An 18,551-nucleotide genomic window follows, 5' to 3' on the forward strand; every position below is an offset into this window, starting at 1 on the left:
TCAAAGGATTATCTATTAATAGCATCTGGTCGTCCCCCTAAAGCCACCCCCCACTCCTCTCCCCCGGGGTAGTAAGCAAGATCACATTCATTAACTGAATTGCATATTGCACTATTTTCCCAAGTCAGAGTTTAGTGGCGGAAAGGCAAAAAACATGTAAGATAAGTCAAAATAATTACTGCTATTGAAGGAAAGGGGAGAATTTAGTGTGGCAGATACACACTGTACTGGGTTGAAATGCAGCAGTGAACATGTTGCAGTAAGAATTAAGAGTGACATTTTGGATTACCTATTGAACATAATTTTGAAAACAGAAATGCAAATAGGCATTTTAGGATTTGTTATAGAACACAGTTGGAAATACATATTTCCAACTACAAATAAAAAAGCACAATAGAATATTGCTGACCAGAGTGACATGTCAGGAGTGAGTGTAAAAAAAACAACTTTAAACAGGGTTTTACAACACAAAATCAAAGCGAGAACAACAGATGCCAATTCACTGGAGAGACAGGCCGGGAATGCAACTTGTGAAGTTATTTGCAACACTAAATAAAACAAAATAAACGACAGCAGACTCTTAGCTAGAGACCAGGCACAATTGTGCGAGCTAACTCTGCTTGACGGAGATAGTTTCAGCACCAAATTAAATATGCAAATCAGCAGGCTATTAGGAAGAAAAGCAGACCAGGGCTGTTTGAAGCAGTAAAGCTTTTATTTTTTATTGTTTATTTTCCCATTTTTCATCATATTCACAAAACAATTTTCAAAAATCACCACAGCATTAGTAACATAGTCCTAATTATACAGATAGCTTCCCATTAGACCCTTCACCTCTAAACTAAAGGACAGGACACATCTTCCCTTTGGCTCTGTTTTCTTCTTTTTTTTTAAGACATACCCACTACACGTTTCATTTATGTAAATATGTTTTATGAGTTCCATTAATGGTGGACTTAAATCAGGTGAAGTCATCGACTCATTTACTATTTGTCCCCAACCCCTCCCCACTCTCCTCATCAGGCTCCCTCGGTTTCCTCAAAATCTCTGCTTCTGTCGTGCCCCAACGCTGAACATCTCTGACCCAAGTTTGTAGCAACGGGGCCCTAGGACATTTCCATTACATTGCAATTCTTCTTTTGGCCAAGATTAACTTGCCAATTGCACCATTTTCTTATTTCTTTGCACCAATTTATCCCCCTGGTAATAATCCCCAAAGACATACCTCTTTTAGTAGCTAGTAACTCATCCCAGAATGTCCTAATCCTCAGACATTCCCATATCATGTGCCAGAATCCTGCCGAGGCTCCACCACACCTGGGAAAACAATGAGATACCTGTGAGTTTATCTTATGCATTCGTGATAGGGTCATGTATACCCTGTGCAAGTAATTAAATTGGATTTAATGGAACCTTGCATTTATTGATGTTTTTTGTACCGGTTCCCATATATGGGTCCATTTCTTATCCAACATTACATAACCAACATCTCTCTCGCATTTGGCTTTGATCCCCAGATCATTCCACTGTTTCTGCTCCTGAATACCTGTATACATTCTGAAAATAGCCCCCTTCCCTCCATCAAGAACCAGTATCAACTGTAGTACTGGGTTTGTTTCCGGCTCCTCTAGAATATCACCCCATATGTCAGCAAACCTATTTGCACATATACCAGAAAGGAGCGCTGCTGCATATGCTACATCTCCCACCATTGTTCAAACGTCAATAATTCCCCTCCGTAAAGAGGTCTCCTATCGTTGAGCAGCTTTGTTGCTTAATTTACCCAGATCGAAGCCCTTCAGCACCTCATGGATACTAGCATCAAACCCCAATGGGAGTCCTGATCTATTCATTTAAATTATTTGCAGTTTCCGCTGGAGTTTTCTCCATATCTCTCTTGGTACCTTATGAATGTTACCCGTCCGTACAGTGCCATATGTATCCCGCACTAGCTGAATTCCCTTGCTATGTCTCAGTAATTTGTGCAAGAGCCGCTTCTGATCCCCTTCCAGCGAGTCATCCCACTTAGCCACTGCCTGTAATTGGGCTGCCTTAACATATGATTCAAAACCGGGAAGGGGCAGCCCTCCTTCATTTCAGGGCCTGCAAAGTGTTTCCAACACCACTACTTGTCGATCCATTCTCCACAATAGCTCCCCTATCTTGATGTCTAGTATCTTAAAAAAATAGTTTTTAATCATGTACAGGATATTTACAGAATAGTACAGTAGCCTTGGTAATATCACCATCTTGTATAGGGCGATCCTTCGCATTAAGGACAAAGGTAATGTTTTCCAAAAGTCCCCTGGGTCCCCTATAACCGCCAATGCTCTAGCTGTATTGTAGACAAAGGTTTATTCCATATCATGAAATATCTGTATCCGGAAGGATTCAAATTCCCATTTGATCTTCCAAGTAAGAAGTGTTTCCCTTTGCCTTCCCCTTAGTGCTGCCAGCGGGAACAGGAGAGATTTGTCTGTATTCACCAGGAACCCTGAAATTCTTCTGAAATGACTTAGTATTTCCAATGTTACTGGGATGTTTTGCCTTGGGTTGCACACATATAACAGAGCATCATCTGCATACAAGGAGATGATATGAGTTATTCCACGAATTCTAATACCCATTTCTGATTCATGATTTCTAAAGTATCCAGCTAGTGGTTCCAATAACATTGCAAATGGTGTTGGTGATACCAGGCATCCCTGTCTGGTAACTCTCTCTAGAGTCCACCTAGATGAAACCCTCCACCCAGTTCTCACTCAAGCAATGGGTTTATTGTACAATCATTGTATCCATTTCTAAATGTTGGGCCTGCAATACCCTGAAAATCCAAGACCACTCCACGGAGTTTGCATCCAATGCCATTAATGGCAAGTCATCATCTACACCTTGCACTTGCTCTGTCACAAAATGTAATTGGCTAATGTTCATTGAGGTGTTCCTGCCCCCTACAAATCCGCTTCCATCCGGTTGTATCAGCCCAGGAACCACTGCAGATAATCATAATCAGTCCTGCTCCTGCCTTTCGGCATGTGGATACATGATTCTCATTATGCCATTTTGGATACACTGACACTCTGCCTTGAAAAAGACCCAGAAGGGTTCGAAACATGTGTTGGCTGATTTAACTCTAGGATATTAAAAACACAATTAAGAATTGATGCTTCTTAGCTTCAATATTGTTAATATTGTTAATGTTTGAGCTTTATTCACTTTAGAATCGAATTTGCACACTCAAAATGTATTTAATAGCCGGGAAGATTTTTGTGATGTTGCACAGATTGTAAATGCATTAGATGCAGCAGAAACATCCATCCTAATCGGGTAGAGAGATGTGCTTCATCCGAAGATGACAGCCCACCTGTAGTCCATCATCCCTGAATCATTTTGGGCAACTGTTCCCCCTTCTGATTTGTCATCATCACAATCAGAGCTCTGACCCATTTGCTTCCGTCGCCAAAGGCATCAAAGAAATGATCACACTTAATGGCCTCTTGGGTTACTTCAAGGTAATCCAACACATCACGTGTGACATGCAATCAGTGCAGACCCACATCCTCCTGAGCAGAGGGCTAAGGACATAAAACCTGAAGGTCCAGGTCTAAGGAAGAACACATTTTTGGCTGATAGGCAGGCCCAGTATGCAAAACTAAGACCTCGGAAATGATCCAGAAAAATGATGGATGGCACACCAGAGCACCAACATCACTTGGCCAAAGCCATATACAATAATGGGTTGATAGGAATCTTTTCTCTGCGCTGTAAATTTACTTTTTGTAAAACCTGTAAAACAAGTGAAAGGTCCCAAAGGAGAAGGTGGACTATGCAGAGAAGTCTTCATTTAAATAGCCTACGTACCCGGGGTCCAATATAGCCATACCTCCTGTAGGTAGGTGAAAGGCCTTAGTGCCAAAATATTGCACTCTCAAGGATGACCCAGCGAGCCTGAGAACCATCCAGAAAGAATGAAATAATTAACCTGGGATCACAAACCGTAGTACACAAAGAGAAACACCTGCTCACAAAAGATATCAAGTAATGGGATCAAGCACCCCTAATGGATTACTCTCTACCCCTGGACCGCCGGAGCTGCTCTTTCTTTCCCTTAACCGAAGACTCATGAGTCAACAGCCATACTGACAGATGTAGTCGGGGAAACATCTGGGCTGATATACCTGGATGTGCTAAGGGGGAAGAAACTAAATCCAACAGACACTTTACAGATCCATCCATAACTGGACGACTGCTTCATTCATTCCCCTTGCACGGTCAAGTCACACGTTGGGGACCAGCCAGGTGTTGCAGACAGCATTTGGGGTTTCTCATCAATCTCCCCAAATTCAACCACGTGCCAGCTCAGGAGCTGACCATCATCAGAGTGAGACTTGACCCTGCTAGTGGCACTGTATGTATTCCTTAGCCTAGTAGGTTGAAACTCCTTCACTGGCTTGCTCACTTGTTACATCAGGACATGACAAAGGACAGGGCATAGCTCACTGTCCAGGGAGATATGCTTGTTCCTTGTGCCAGATATCATCTGAAGCCATCGGTGAACCATAACTGTTTAAACAATTCAGTTCTAAAATATGATATTAATATTTTACGCCATGTTTCAGGTATGTGACCAAAGAAGGAAGAGGAAAAGAGATCTCACAACAACTGAAAATGTTATCACCATATGTTCACTTATTTATGTGTGGCAATGTATATGGGATAGGGTGAAAATATCGAACCCCTTTACTGCGAACCCAAAAATCGAGGGGTTTGTTGTCAAATCTTTGCACTTTTTCACAAAAATATAGATGTTAAGTGGGCTAGGGGTATTAATTGGGAATGGTGGATCTGAGGGGGTGCTAGGGGTGTCGCCCATGCATTTGTGCGAAATAGTGCAAAATAACAAAAAACAACAAAAGTCAGGATTTTCGTGATTCGCAGTAAAGGATTCAGTATCTTTACATAGATGTATGTATATAGCAGCCTATAACGCATCAAAGGGTTTTCTCTATCTTTGATGAATGCTTGCTTGAGGTAAGAAAATCCCCTTCTCCAGTAGACAATACAAGAATGAAAGAAGACGGTATTCGTAGGAAGAAGCATGTGTTCTCTACATGTGCTTCAAATCATCACCTGTAGTACACGACTATACTGTGAGAATGCTTATTTGATTAAATTCATGACTCCTGTTACTCTGATGTATGAAAATAATGACAATAATACTGATGATCATGTTTTATTTCATATCGTGCTCCATGCCGGATTCCACCTGCTTCTGAGTGCTTTAATAACAGTTAAGCAATAATCACCGGTTGCACGGGCAGTGCCCGCTGGTATCATCACAGAGCCTGAGTTAATAAGCCAGAGCACATCGAGGGCCTTTAACAAGTTCCATTACTGCAAGGCACTGGCCAGGGAATGGATAATTATTGCTGGTAGCAACCCGGGTTTCCTAGCCAAGGTGCTGGGAGCAATGAATCTGCCTGAAATAACAGGTCACAGTGACCTGGCGACCCGTTGTTTCCGGAAAATAAATTCTCAACAAACAAGGCCGCCATGGAAATGGCGGCTGGTCTGTGTGTTTGCCAGGAAGGATGTTGAGCTGCGGGTGAGGTGCAACACTGCCATAGGAAAAGGATGGGTAAGTGTGGGCTGGGTACGCTAAGGGCGCGACGAGGTGAGGATGAAGGAATCACCATGGTGAGGGAGAGAAGATGGTGGTCACGTGCGAGCAACACAAAACTTCCTAGGAATGCAGGCTTAAATCAGTAGATTCTGTCTGCTTTTTGAGCAACCTGGTCAGCTGCTACCCCCTCTCAGGGTGCTAAATATTATTATTGCCCAGTTCCATGGTACTCAGCTACTTAAATTCAGATGCTTTGGGGGTTGTAAAATCAGCAATTGTGGCCAACAGAGGTGAGGAATATTGGAGGGCATGTGACATGTCGTCGTTGCCAGGGCTGATCCGTTGTAGATGATGGGCATGCATAACATTGGAGCGGTTGGCAAGTTTGGTGAGGAAGTTTCTAGAAGCTATTCTAAAGGTGCAGCTGGGGGTGAGAGAGAGTGCTGCGAGTGCTCAAGACTTGTGGCATTCAGGGATGGGGTGTGCTCAGTTACAAACCTAAATCACTTTACATGCTTGTAGCTGTCGCAGTGGCACTGGTGAGGAGGCGGCAGGCCAGTAGGCGAATGCGGCGATTCAAATGACCAGGCCTGTACTTGCTCCCATCTATTTTTGGGAGAATGTCAGATTATTACTGACTGCAAACAAAGATGAGCTTAACAACATGCTAATTTAAAATGAATTTAACAATACACTTGGTTAAGAAGAGCTCAGAGTACGGTTGCATTGGGTTAACTCATGGTTTCCAGGCGGTCAAAGCACTGAAAGGTATATACAATGCGCTGAGGGTGGTGACGCTGTATACTCGGATAAGATGGCAGTAATCAGACTGAAAACTGGTCTCTTAATGTATAATTTGCTAGTAATTATGCATCCCGGCTGATCAATAAAGGAAAGCGAACAATTTGAACATGCCAGGTCTACTTGTAAAACGAACCTGAGACGTATTCATTGTTGTCAAACGTGTGTATTATTGTGTTGACTGTGAACTCTTTCTCATTTATGTTAAATAGAGGAGAGATTACAACAAAACTAGAAAAGAAAAGCCGGAAGGTGCCGCCAAGAAGAGTCCCGCCCAGAAGCATAACACCCCTGTGAACTTCACGGTGGACGGGAGGCCCTGCATTCTGTTCCAAGCCAGAAGAATCATGATTAAATTTAAAAATCAATCACAGCTCGACCTCACAGACAAAACCTTTGGAATGGACGCCACGGTGGATGTCGCTGATTCGAACTGCAGTAAAGACCTTGCTATGTAAGCCCTAACTCCATGAACATTTTGAAAAGAAAAACGAAAGGAGAAATGACCTAATTTCTTTGACTGAAAAACGAAAATGACGTTTTGTTTTTTCAACATTTTTCTAAAAAGATAATGTGAGGGGAGTTGCCCGGCACCTCTCCCACTCCCCCCTAACCTATACTCTTACCCCACCCCCACCTATTGTTTACTATACACATACTAAACTACCTACCATTTTCGTTCTTAGAAATTCGTCCATTTCTCCTTCTTTTTTGCATTAGGTTATTTCTACGGATAACCCCTAACTCTACTCTGCAGGGGTGGGTATCTTGCATTAACATTGGAGGTGTGCACTGTTTTCGGACATTGAGTCTGGGTGGCCACAGCTCCACTGGTGGCATAGTCATATGACAAAGTTAGAAGTGAAAAACGCAAGCAAATGCCTTTCTTGCGTTTTGTACACACTAGCAACACCAGCTTGAAACAGATGAGATGACGAAATAACACAACAGTCAAAACATGTACCTGTCGCTGGTTAGTTTTCTGAACAAACTTTATATTTTTTTGGGCATAATTGCAGAAGATCAAAATATTCAAATGAATAGTAATTTTGCTTAAAAAACCTTTCTATAAACATTGACTTAACAATGTTGTCGAGGTTTTTTGTTGCACAGTTATTTCCTCACTCAAAGCACGATATTGCGTTAGAATGCAGAAACTATTTCCATTTTTGAATGATGCACCCTCCTACTGTGACGTTTCGGCTTTGAATTATGTAATTCATAACTAACTGCCATGATATCACAGCAGGGGTATATGCAGTATTCTTATGTGTGGTATGGTTCCATCAGGACCTCCTTCTGCCCCCTTCATTCCCCCCTGCAGTGCTGCCCCATGGGGACAGGTTAGGGAGTGGAAAATGGACAATTGGGGGGGTCATACATAACATAAAACTAGAGATCTGTAGCTTTCAAGAACAGAGTCCTGAGTGACATCACAGACAACTTGAGCTTCACTCTCGTTGACTATCAGATGTCACCCAGAACCCCTCGATGGAAATATCCCGATAGATACCCAACTATAAATAGTGTGATTTATCACGTTCACATTTTTAGATAGAATACATTTCCTCCACTTTATCGAGTACAGAAACTCATTTGTCTTTCTGAATGTGGTGACAGCAAAAGGCTAAAAAAAAAGCACCATACTCCTCGTCATATTTTCCCCGGCGGTAGTACTGCCGATTTTGCTGATTGTTCGGCAGAGAGTTGGAGGATTTACCTCCAGCATGCTACTGGAGGTAAATCAACCACTCCAAGGCCATACTCGTGGTATAGCGTGTCGGGAATATTGGCGGTAATTCCGTTACCGCCAATCTTTTCCCGCTTCGTCATACTTGTAATGAGGCCCATTAATGTTGGGTGAGGCATTGTTAGGAAGAAAGCCCCGAAAGCGGAGGACACAGCAGTATTTGAGGAGACGCATGCAGATTGACGCAGGAATTCGAGGTGGCAAGGACAGAGCCCCCATAACAGATTCACAAAATCAGTGGTGAAGTTAGGTGTCTTTCAATGCAGGCAACTGAGGCATATCCAATCTTTTTCCCTTTCTGGGGCTTGATGTAAAACATGATTGAGTTACTGTAAAATGTGCCACATGTAAATTTGCCTCTGCATCAGCACACACATTTCTCTTTCTGTTGGTAGGATTTAGCCTCTCACTCGGCAACAGAGTCATGCACAGCTGGTAAAGGTGCAGCAATACGCCACTACTGCATGTACTTCTACTAAAGTGGGAGCTGCTTGACCGAGAAGAAACCCAGCCAAATAATGCATGTACTTCTACTAAAGTGGGAGCTGCTTGACCGAGAAGAAACCCAGCCAAATAACCCCTGCTAGGGGATGGCACCCACTCAAGAGGCTCTCCAAACACGTTCAGGCTCCCTGTGCCTTTCACAGACGAGAACTATCACTGATGATGTCCAATGAGGCGGTCACACATGACTGGGGTGGCTGCCGATACTCTTGTTCTGAGAAGATCGCCTAGCATTTCGGTGCTGGTCTGCCCTTGTGGGTGGGACAAACATGTTTTTTGTGTTGAAGTGTTGAAATTCAAATGGGTTCCTTGATAGGAGAAATCAAATGGCACTTAAAAAATGCCTGGGCTGTACGTGGGCCACATATCTTTTAATTGGGCGCCGTTGGCAATGAACTAAGTGAAACTCAAGTCTTGGGGTGCTTGATTGGAAGCCTCCCAAACTTTGCTATATCATGGGAGGTGGGGTTACAGGGCTCTGAATGCTGTTAAGGGCACAAGTTCAAGGGCACAGAAAGAAATGTGGTCAAAGCTCGGGACATGAAGAAGGACAATCAGCAATGAGGAAAAGACCGGGCACAGATGCTTCCTGAAAGCACCTCAATGTAAACAGGCCACTCCCTGGCAGCATCAAAGCGACTTTTAAAAAAGAAAAGGTCTCTCGATATTGAGCTGTTGCTGCAAGAGACATCCAGGTTGATCTCGAGGCAGAGTTCTTAACTATGCCAGCATTATAAGCATTGGAGATAATCCCAAACCACATTTAAGGCTCGGAGAGATAACCAGATAATAAGGGAAAGTACTGCACCTGAGTGCCTCGGGCAGTGAGGGGTTAAAGTGCGTTCTAAGCCAATTATATATAGTAGGAACAGACTTGGCCAGTCTTCAGATTTCAGTTTCTGGAGAAAGGGGACATATAGAGAACAGTAGTAGTGCAGCAGCCCAAGGCCCAGCAGTGCATACATGTGGCAATTAAATTGATGGAAAACAGGTTCCCAATTATTCACAACTGGGATGGAAAGGAATAGTTGCAGCGATCTGTGTTAGGCATTCTACACCTTGTACGTCTTGTAGATTCACACCATGGCAGCACAAAGGCCTTTCTGTCGCTACAAGGTTAAAAGTGACTGGAATTTGGGCTAAGTATTATTTTTTTAGTGTCTTTTTAGTTAAAACAGTAACTTTCCAAACATTTCAAAAGGAGGAAGCTACACAAAGTTAGTAATACAATGATGCTGATAGATGCAACCATTGCATGCCGTGTTCATGCTCACACTACCTCCACAGCCAAGCTTAGCAGATAGGAGCATCCATCATTGGTCTACAGCTATTGACTGCAACTTGCCACATATGCAATCCAGCCAAACATCTTCAGGAGATAATGTTATGTTATTATGTACACATTTCTTAAGGAATTTAAATTGTGTTGAAAGATGACGGGTTCTCTGGAGATTTCCCCAGGTAATGCCAATTGCGCCCCAATCTTGCCCCTGTTCCTAGGAGTGAGAGTAAGAGATTAAGGCATAACAACATAAATATTCTATGCAGTTTTGGGGAGGGAAATGTAAATATATGCCTCTGGGGTTGTAATAAGGGGAAGCCATGTCCAGCATGTACAGTTCATAGATTCTTCCCAGCAATATAAGTGATGCTATCCTCAATCCCACTTCTTAGCTTTCTTTTTAATTTACTCTTTTAACACTTTGAGCTCTAAGATTTCCAACCAATTAATTAATGGAAGGTTTTGCCTATGCTAACACATTCAATTAGAGCTTTATTTGAATTCCGTGTTCTTGCCCAGGATTCATATAACAGGATTGTCCTAAGTGCTGTGCATTCTGGGATATATAGGATGCCCAGTCCAATTCCCGGTGGACATTGACAATAAACCCCCTTCTAGGCAAGTGAATCGGGTGCATTGTGGCAATCCTAACGTGGGACGCCAGAGTTTAGCTTATTTTACCAAATTAGCATTGTTTCTGACAATACGCGGCCGCAAGGAGACTTAATCTCCAATTACTCAGGCACAGGGATTACACCCAGTTATGAACCAGCGTATGAGAACACATCCTGCAGTCTTCAATGGTCTCTAAATTTGTCTGCAATTTGGTAAATGTCTGATTTTGAAAAGGGCCAAGTAGTCCCTTATCCCGTACGATGGTGGCCATTTTTTTGGTTCACTTTTTTGATTTTTTTTTCATTGCTAACGTCTCGCAAGCGCAAATACACGCTATTAGTACCCGGGTCTAACAGGCTGGGCTACTTATAGAAATAAACCGCTCACCAGGGGGCATTACCGTGTCAGGTAATGCCCCAGTGTCTTTGTAACTATGGGCCCCGGGGCATTACCTGATGCTGTAATGCCCACCTGGCGAGGGGCTTATTGCTTAAGTAATCGTCATTCCAGTTATAGTCAGTTACAGTTAGGCACTGGGGACACAGTGCATCATCATTTCACTTGTAGTCAAATACTATATAAATTCGGGTGTACAGCAGGGGTCAAGTCCTAAAAATAAAAAGTGGTGGGGCTCATTAACATATGCAATGGGATGTGACCACACCAGAAATTAGTATATCATGGTAAAATATGTAAATTTCATTCAATTGGCTTTGCATAACCATACAAATTGCACAGGACGAATGACATTTGTCTTTCATAAAATCAACAAATACAAAAAACCAGGAGAGGATATTTTCTTCTAATTGTGTTTTGAAAAACGTTAAAAGTGGTGCATGTTTTAAACTCCAAGGATCAACAAGGATCCTCCCCCCTCCCCTTACTGGTTTTTTCCTCCCCACCCCCTCTCCAGCACTATCTGAAACCTTTTCCTATCTCCTCCCCTTACTTTCTTCTATGCACTTACTCTATCAAAATGGTTACTGGATCTAGTATGATAGCAACCTCGTCTGTCTCCTGCCCCCTCCCCTTAATGGTTTTTTCCTCCTCATCCCCCTCCAGCACTATCTGAAATGTCGTCAGGCCTAGTATGACAGTTGCTTGTTTTGTTCCTCCAAGTCGCCATGCCTAGTATGGTAGTAGCCTGTCTGTTTCCATTTCCTTCCCACTCTCCCCCTCTCTTCCTTATCTATGTCTTAGCTCATGCACTATCTGAAATGTCGTTAATTTAACATCCTTACTGTTCATGGCCTGTAAGAATGTCATTGTATTTTCGCTTGTTCCCTCCCTTGCCTTGAAGCGCTTTGAAACACATTGTGTATAGGCGCTGTATAAATAAACTATCATATCATATCATATCATATCATATCATAACAAAAACGTCTTCCCTGGACCATGCATTCCTGAAATGTGACATTTCTCAGACTGGGACAGAAAATAGGGCCGGGCACCACACAGAAAATTGGCTCACATTCACCTCTAAATAAATTACCACATTCACCCCCAAAAAAGTGACCCACATTTACCCCTCCAAAATGGCCGACATCCCCTGTAAAATAAAAGTGGCTCATAGGCCCTCCCAAAAAAAGTGACATGGATTTATAAGCCCCCACTTTTAACAATGCAGTTTTGTGTTGAACTATAGAGAACAATTCCTGTACATTTCTGGCAAATTATTGTTACTAACACAGGACCATAAACAATTGTTAAACCTGGGTGGCACTATAACAAATATTGCAGACATGGGTTTGAATATTCTCCTCTAATAAACCTTTGGTAAAGATTGTGGCCAATGGAGCATTATAAAGAGCACTTGACATCTAATTTTTCCAGGAGGGTTTTGATCTCCCTAAAGAATTTTCCAGAATGGTTGTGGCAAATTGCAGTTTTGAATTACATTGGTCCAATAATATTGGTAAAAACTAGATAGGATTTTAATAATGTATTAAAAGGATCTCCAAGGAATTTTTAGGAAAGGTTTTGAAAAATTGTGCATTCTAAATTAACTTAAAAAAAAACCTGTATTGTGTCTTTACTTTATACAACTTTCACAAAGATAACAAGAATAAATCCAAAAAAAATAAAATGTACTAAAATCCTACATGTCATTTACATTGTTATTCATACACATCCAATGCTTTTCCACTTGTTCTTCCCTATCTGAAGCAACAAGTTATAAATAAACATTTTCCCCTAACACAACATGAATTATTATTAAAAAAACATACAAGTGCAAGAGTCAATGAGGAATTTCGCCCCCAAACAATCAATTGCAGAGCCACAAATCGCCCAAAATATTGAATGCCATAGGCGTAGAGGGCATTGCATGACATAACCCAGTGTCTCAGGGACTCTAAAGTCGCTTCTGGTTGAAGCACCTTTAGGTTCGCAGGGCATTAGCATTGGTCTGCACTGGATCAGATTTTAAAACAATTTTACAAAGAGGTTGTGGATTCTGCCACAGGGAATATTAGGTAGGTTTTCTGACACATTATGCACTTTAATAAAGAGAACATAATTTTGAAGAAAACTGTGTAAGCTTTATAACAACTATAACATTGTTTTAGAAGAATAGGTTGCAAATGGGGCGTTTACAGCGCCTTTGGCCTTACTTAAAACTCACTGATACTTGGATGGTGGTCTCAGGGTGCTTTGGGCTTGGCTGCCATGTATTTGGGATTGGTTAACAAGACATCTAGCTCCTTGCACTGGGCCCCAGCATGAGTACTAGTTAGCACTGGTGAACCTGACAGAAATTCAATTCTGGCTAATCTGTGGCAATATCCCTCAGTGGCACACTGTTCACACATTGAAACACAAGAGCACCACACCAGCACTTGATAGCTCAGATGTTAGCACAGGACTGCCCCAATGAATTCATAAGCACAATACACTATGTCCAAATGTGTGCACTTACTTCTTGTTGTTCTTCTGGCCCACAATAGCACCAGGCGGCACCAAACAATTGCACATTATCCAAAGTGCCCAATTGTGATATCCACTTATCAGGCAATATATGCAGATTCTGCGATGTCTGCTGAATGACGTTCAGCCTAACTCACCAGTTGCCACAGTGTCCAAGTGCACAGGCATCATCAATTATCACAATGCCCCAGTTATGTATATGTAATTCCCAGTTTCATCAAAGCCATAATGATGAGCCTTTTTGCCCATGAGTTCTCCTGGCATAAAACACGTATTTTGCTCAATGGCTACAATGCCAGAGTAATGTTTCTATTTTGCCCAATTTTTACAATGCTCCAGTAATGCACGTATTTTGGTCATTGTTCACAATTTTGTAGCAGGGCAGTAATGTGCATTCTCATTTCAGCAACAATGCACATATTTAGTTTAGTGTACACAATGCAGCAGCAAATTACATCATTTGGACTGTGTTAGTGCCACAATTCTCCCACAATGCATGTATTTGCACAGTTGTTTACAGTGCAATGTGGAGCATGCATTTGTTAAATATAAAACAGGCTTACATCTAGATTAAGAAATCGTCCCATGTTGAATGTCAGCCTCAATCGAGGGCCTGAATGCCGGATGCAACAATCTGAGCTTGCATTTCAATGTTAGTAGCTTGCCCTTTTTCACTCAGCAAATCTAACAATGATTCGGAGCAAGCACACAGAGATCCGGAATCATTGTTGGATTGTTGAGTACAGAGCAAGGTACATGTGGGGGAATAATTCACCCCTCAAATTAGAAGAGGTATCCCACCAGTGTGTGGCATGGCAGAAACTGCAACTAGGGTGCAGTGATCAGTTGGAGCTGAGCCTCTTCTCTCTTTTTTGTCGGCACCCACAGGGATGCTGAGGCCCTGAAGAAAGTGGTACATTGGTAAAACCACTGAAACCGCTCGAACTGGTAGAGCTCCTCTGATTAAGGGTTTAAAATTAACACTCAGAGTTTCAAACAAGTGGAATAGTACCATTTGCAAAAGAAATATTACGAGGAATACCAGATTTCAGTTGGTATTCTGCACATCCTTATGTGTATGATATCATATGATAGGTTTTTAATAACGCCCTTAATACCAGAGGTTTCTAAGCGCGGTCCTGGGGATCGAACTTGTGCTGCTCTGTGTCGTCTTGCTTCCAAGACAAGCATGTTGCCCCTGAGCTATTCTCCCGAGACTCCCAAATTCCGAAGTATGGTTATTAAACTTCTGTATGGTCAATATAGGGAAAAATAATAAAAAAGAAAGTTATTCACCTGTATGACCTCTAGAACACCCTATATTTCATCCTTGAAGGCCAATAGATAGATGTGCTTTTTATGTTATTAGGATCTGATCAAACAATTGTATTACCTGAACGAATTAGGGCAAGGCTGTTTTTATTGGTCCCCTAACCCTAGATAAGCGGCACACCAGCGTAATCTAGGGACATAAACCACAGGAGGGAGCAGATAAAATGGTTGGAGGGCAAGCTGTTTCAAGTTACACACATGGTAACTCTAAAAAGGCACATTAATAGAATCATAGACCTGTCGTTGAATGTGTGAAAAAAGTTAGGGTATATCGTAAGGTCCAGTACCCACCAATAGTCCCCTAGTGTGTTTTTCCGAAGTAAGAGAATTCCATGCAAGTGGAGCAAGAAGAGAGAGAGAGTGGATGCGACATGCGGAACATGGATGTGAGGTGCCATAAGGGTACTCAAGGAGTCCGAGCGGAGATTAGGAGAAGGCTTGAAGAGTTGGTTAGTGGAGGATGATGTCATGGTGCCTTAACGTGGATAGATTTGTGAACCAGGAGAAGAAATTTAAATCTGCCCTTGTTTTGCATCGTCAGACATCTAGCCTTGTGACGGTAATACGAAGTAGATATGAAGTGAAGGAGTTCAGAGAGGGTCCTGGTAGCAAAGCTAATGATATTGTCGACATAACAGAAAACGAAGTTGGGGAGACCAAAGAGGATGCTGGTACAGTAGTCCAGTTTAGAAAAGTCAAGAATGGTTAGAAGATGCTTGGCGTTGTTGAAACAAAGGAGGTGCCTGATTTTACTAATATTTAGGATGTTGAGGTGAGCTGCTGTTGCAGTATTGTAGATGAAATTACAGGAGGGGTGAGAGAAGTGGTTTATAGTCATAATGTCGACAAAAAAATGTCGACAGACAAAAATGTCGAAAAAATAATGTCGAAAATAATAATGTCGACATTCTATACTTTTAATGTAAAAAGTCATAATGTCGAAAAAAAATGTCGACATTTTTTTTTCGACAATATGACTATAAACCCTTAACACTATCAACACCTCACCCAACACCCTCCTGCAACCCCCCCACACCCCACACCACCACCCTCCCACCCCTCATATGCAACACATTCTAATTATTTATATATTTATTTATTTATTTTTTCAATAAATAAATAACCAACAAAAAGTATCATTTACTATGGGGGGTCCCCCCCAACCCCCCCTCACCCAACACCCCCCTGCCACCCCACCACACCCCCTAACCACCCTCTCACCCCTCATACTCAACAGAATCTAATTATTTATTTATTTATTTATTTTTTCAATAAATAAATAACCAAAAAGAGTCTAATTTACTATGGGGGGGGTCCCCCCCAACCCCCCCTCACCCAACACCCCCCTGACACCCCCCCACACCCCCCCAACCACCCTCTCACCCTCATTCCCAACACATAGTAATTATATATTTATTTATTTATTTATTATTCAATAAATAAATAAACAAATAAATAAAAAGAATATCATTTACTATGGGGATGTCCCCCCAACCCCTCTCACCCAATACCCCCTGCCACCCCCCACCCCTCATACTCAACACATACAACACAACAATAAATATTTATTTATTTATACAACATTTCGAAAAAATGTCGACATTAATGTAAAATGTCGACATTTTTGTATGTCGACATTATTGATTTTCGACATTAATTTGTCGACATTTTGACTGTCGACATTATTGTTGTCGACATTATGACTGCACACCGAGAGAAGTCATAGATGACACTCAGGTTTCTAGCTAACAAGGAGTGGGGGAAAGTGTCAGGTGGGATCTGGATAGAGAAGGAAGGAAATGAGAGAATATTTGGCAAGGAAGAAGAGTGCCACTGTTTTGGAAGAGGTTAACATCATAGAGTACAAAGCCATCCAAAATGTAATGGCAGAGAGGCAGTTTGAAATTTTGATAGCGAGATTAAACGAAAGTGCAGGAAAAGAGAAGAAGATTTGGGTGTCATCCAAGAAGAGTTGGGACAAGAACCCAAAGGTGGAGATTAGTGCACCAAGAGCAGGGGTGTAGGGGAGAGAACCGCGGACAGAGCCTTGTGGAACACCAATAGTTAGTGTGAGTTGAGAGGCGTTGTTGTTCCAGGAGACAGGGGATTGGTGAGGTTCTAGGTATGATTCAATCCCGGCAAGGGCTCAATCGCTAATCCCAAGAAGAGAGGGTGTGTTTAGGAGATCAAAGTGATCAACAGTGTCAATGGCAGAGGACAGATCAAGGAGAATTAGGATAGCAGATAGGTTTGAGGGCTTAGCAGAGACAACGAAGTTAGGGGCATTCATGAGAGTAGTTTTAGTGGAGTGACAAGAGAGGAAAAACGGCTTGTAGTGTGTCTTGAAGGTTGTGGATGTCTAAGAAACTGGTAAGACAGTTGAACACAACCCTTTCCAGCACTTTAGAGTAGTGAAGAAGGAAATACATAGGGCCTCATTACACGGTAGGCGGAGAACCATGGCGCTATTAGCGCCATGGTTCATGCTGGTAAAATACCGGCACCGCCTTGGTGGAAAGGGGAATTACCGCCCCATTCCAAGGTTGGCGAGGCGGTAATTCCCCCTTCCACCATGGCCCTTCCCCATTCCCATTTTTGCCCCATAGGACATAACGGGAATGGGGAAGGCGCTAATTACGGCACCGCAAATTGCGGTACCGTAATTAGCTCCCTGGGTCCCTTTGCGGGTTGGTTTTTAACGCCTGCAAAACGCAGGCGTTAAATTCCCCAACCTGCAAAGGGACCTTGTAGTAAGGTTAAGGATTTACAGGTACCGGTAAAATACTGGTACCGGTAAACACTTACCACCTACCGTGTAATGAGGCCCATAGTGTTATGTCAGCCCCTTGCTTTTTTAGGAGAGGGTTGACCGTGGCCATTTTGAAAATAGAGGGAAAGCAAGTGTAATTGACGAACAGGTTAAAAGGTTTTGTGTGGTGAGAGGACAACACTAAGTAGCCATCTCTATAAAATGGAGTGTTAACTTTAGCTTTGCTTATATTTACACTTTTTAGAAGCCTATCACTTGTCTGCTATGACTGCAACTCTAGTCTTCACCCCATAGCTCTGGCCATTCCCTACCACCAAGAAGGGTGTGTGTCCTCAGAGTTTGTTTATTTCCATTTCCAGCACTGCTTATGTATATTGTTAAATAATCATGCATGCTAGCAGGACTCTGCCAGTCCACTTTTCCTGTTTTGCTAATGTATGTACCAACGGCAGAGATCTCATGCCGAATTTTGAGATGTGCCCTCACTACATCTCGCAGAGTTTGTGCTAGAAACACATCCCTCAGCCGTGGCTCCACTAATTAACAAAGCAAGAAACTCAATGCCATTTTTTTGCTGTGTAAATCACAGATTTAACTGTCAACTTTTCACAATTGGTTATGTTATGTTATATTGATTTATACCATGCACCTTTACCACAAAAGAGCAGTCTACAGGCGTGCATGCGGCTCTGAAAGAGAAGAGGGCTGTTTTTTTAGTGGGCATAGGATGATAGGATAGGTTCAGAACGAGGAGAAACTGGCACCTGTGAGCGTTGTCTTGCGTGTGGGAGTTAGTTCGGGAGGCCCCCCATGCTGTAAACGTATGGGTTGGACTGAGTGCCACGGATGTCTACTAATGTTTGTGTTGGGTTTGTGTGTCATGTGATCATAGGGTGGGGTTAGTGGTCCTGCGCACTGCTTAGTTGTATCCATAAGGGGTCCAGAGTCA

At 42.4% G+C, this 18,551-nt stretch overlaps 1 protein-coding gene across 1 annotated transcript in view; it reads left to right on the forward strand.

Moving 5' to 3' along the window:
* LOC138511719 (V-type proton ATPase subunit S1-like protein) overlaps nucleotides 1–18,551 on the forward strand; it is a 285,518-nt gene that overhangs the window by 176,398 nt on the left and 90,569 nt on the right. Inside the window, exon 4 of the mRNA XM_069627575.1 lies at nucleotides 6,637–6,878. Coding sequence (XP_069483676.1) covers nucleotides 6,637–6,878 — 242 coding nt within the window. The remainder of the gene's footprint in view (nucleotides 1–6,636; nucleotides 6,879–18,551) is intronic.

The sequence above is a fragment of the Ambystoma mexicanum genome, chromosome 6p (assembly GCF_040938575.1).
Source record: "Ambystoma mexicanum isolate Mex_15411 chromosome 6p, UKY_AmexF1_1, whole genome shotgun sequence".
NCBI classification, from domain to species: domain Eukaryota; kingdom Metazoa; phylum Chordata; class Amphibia; order Caudata; family Ambystomatidae; genus Ambystoma; species Ambystoma mexicanum.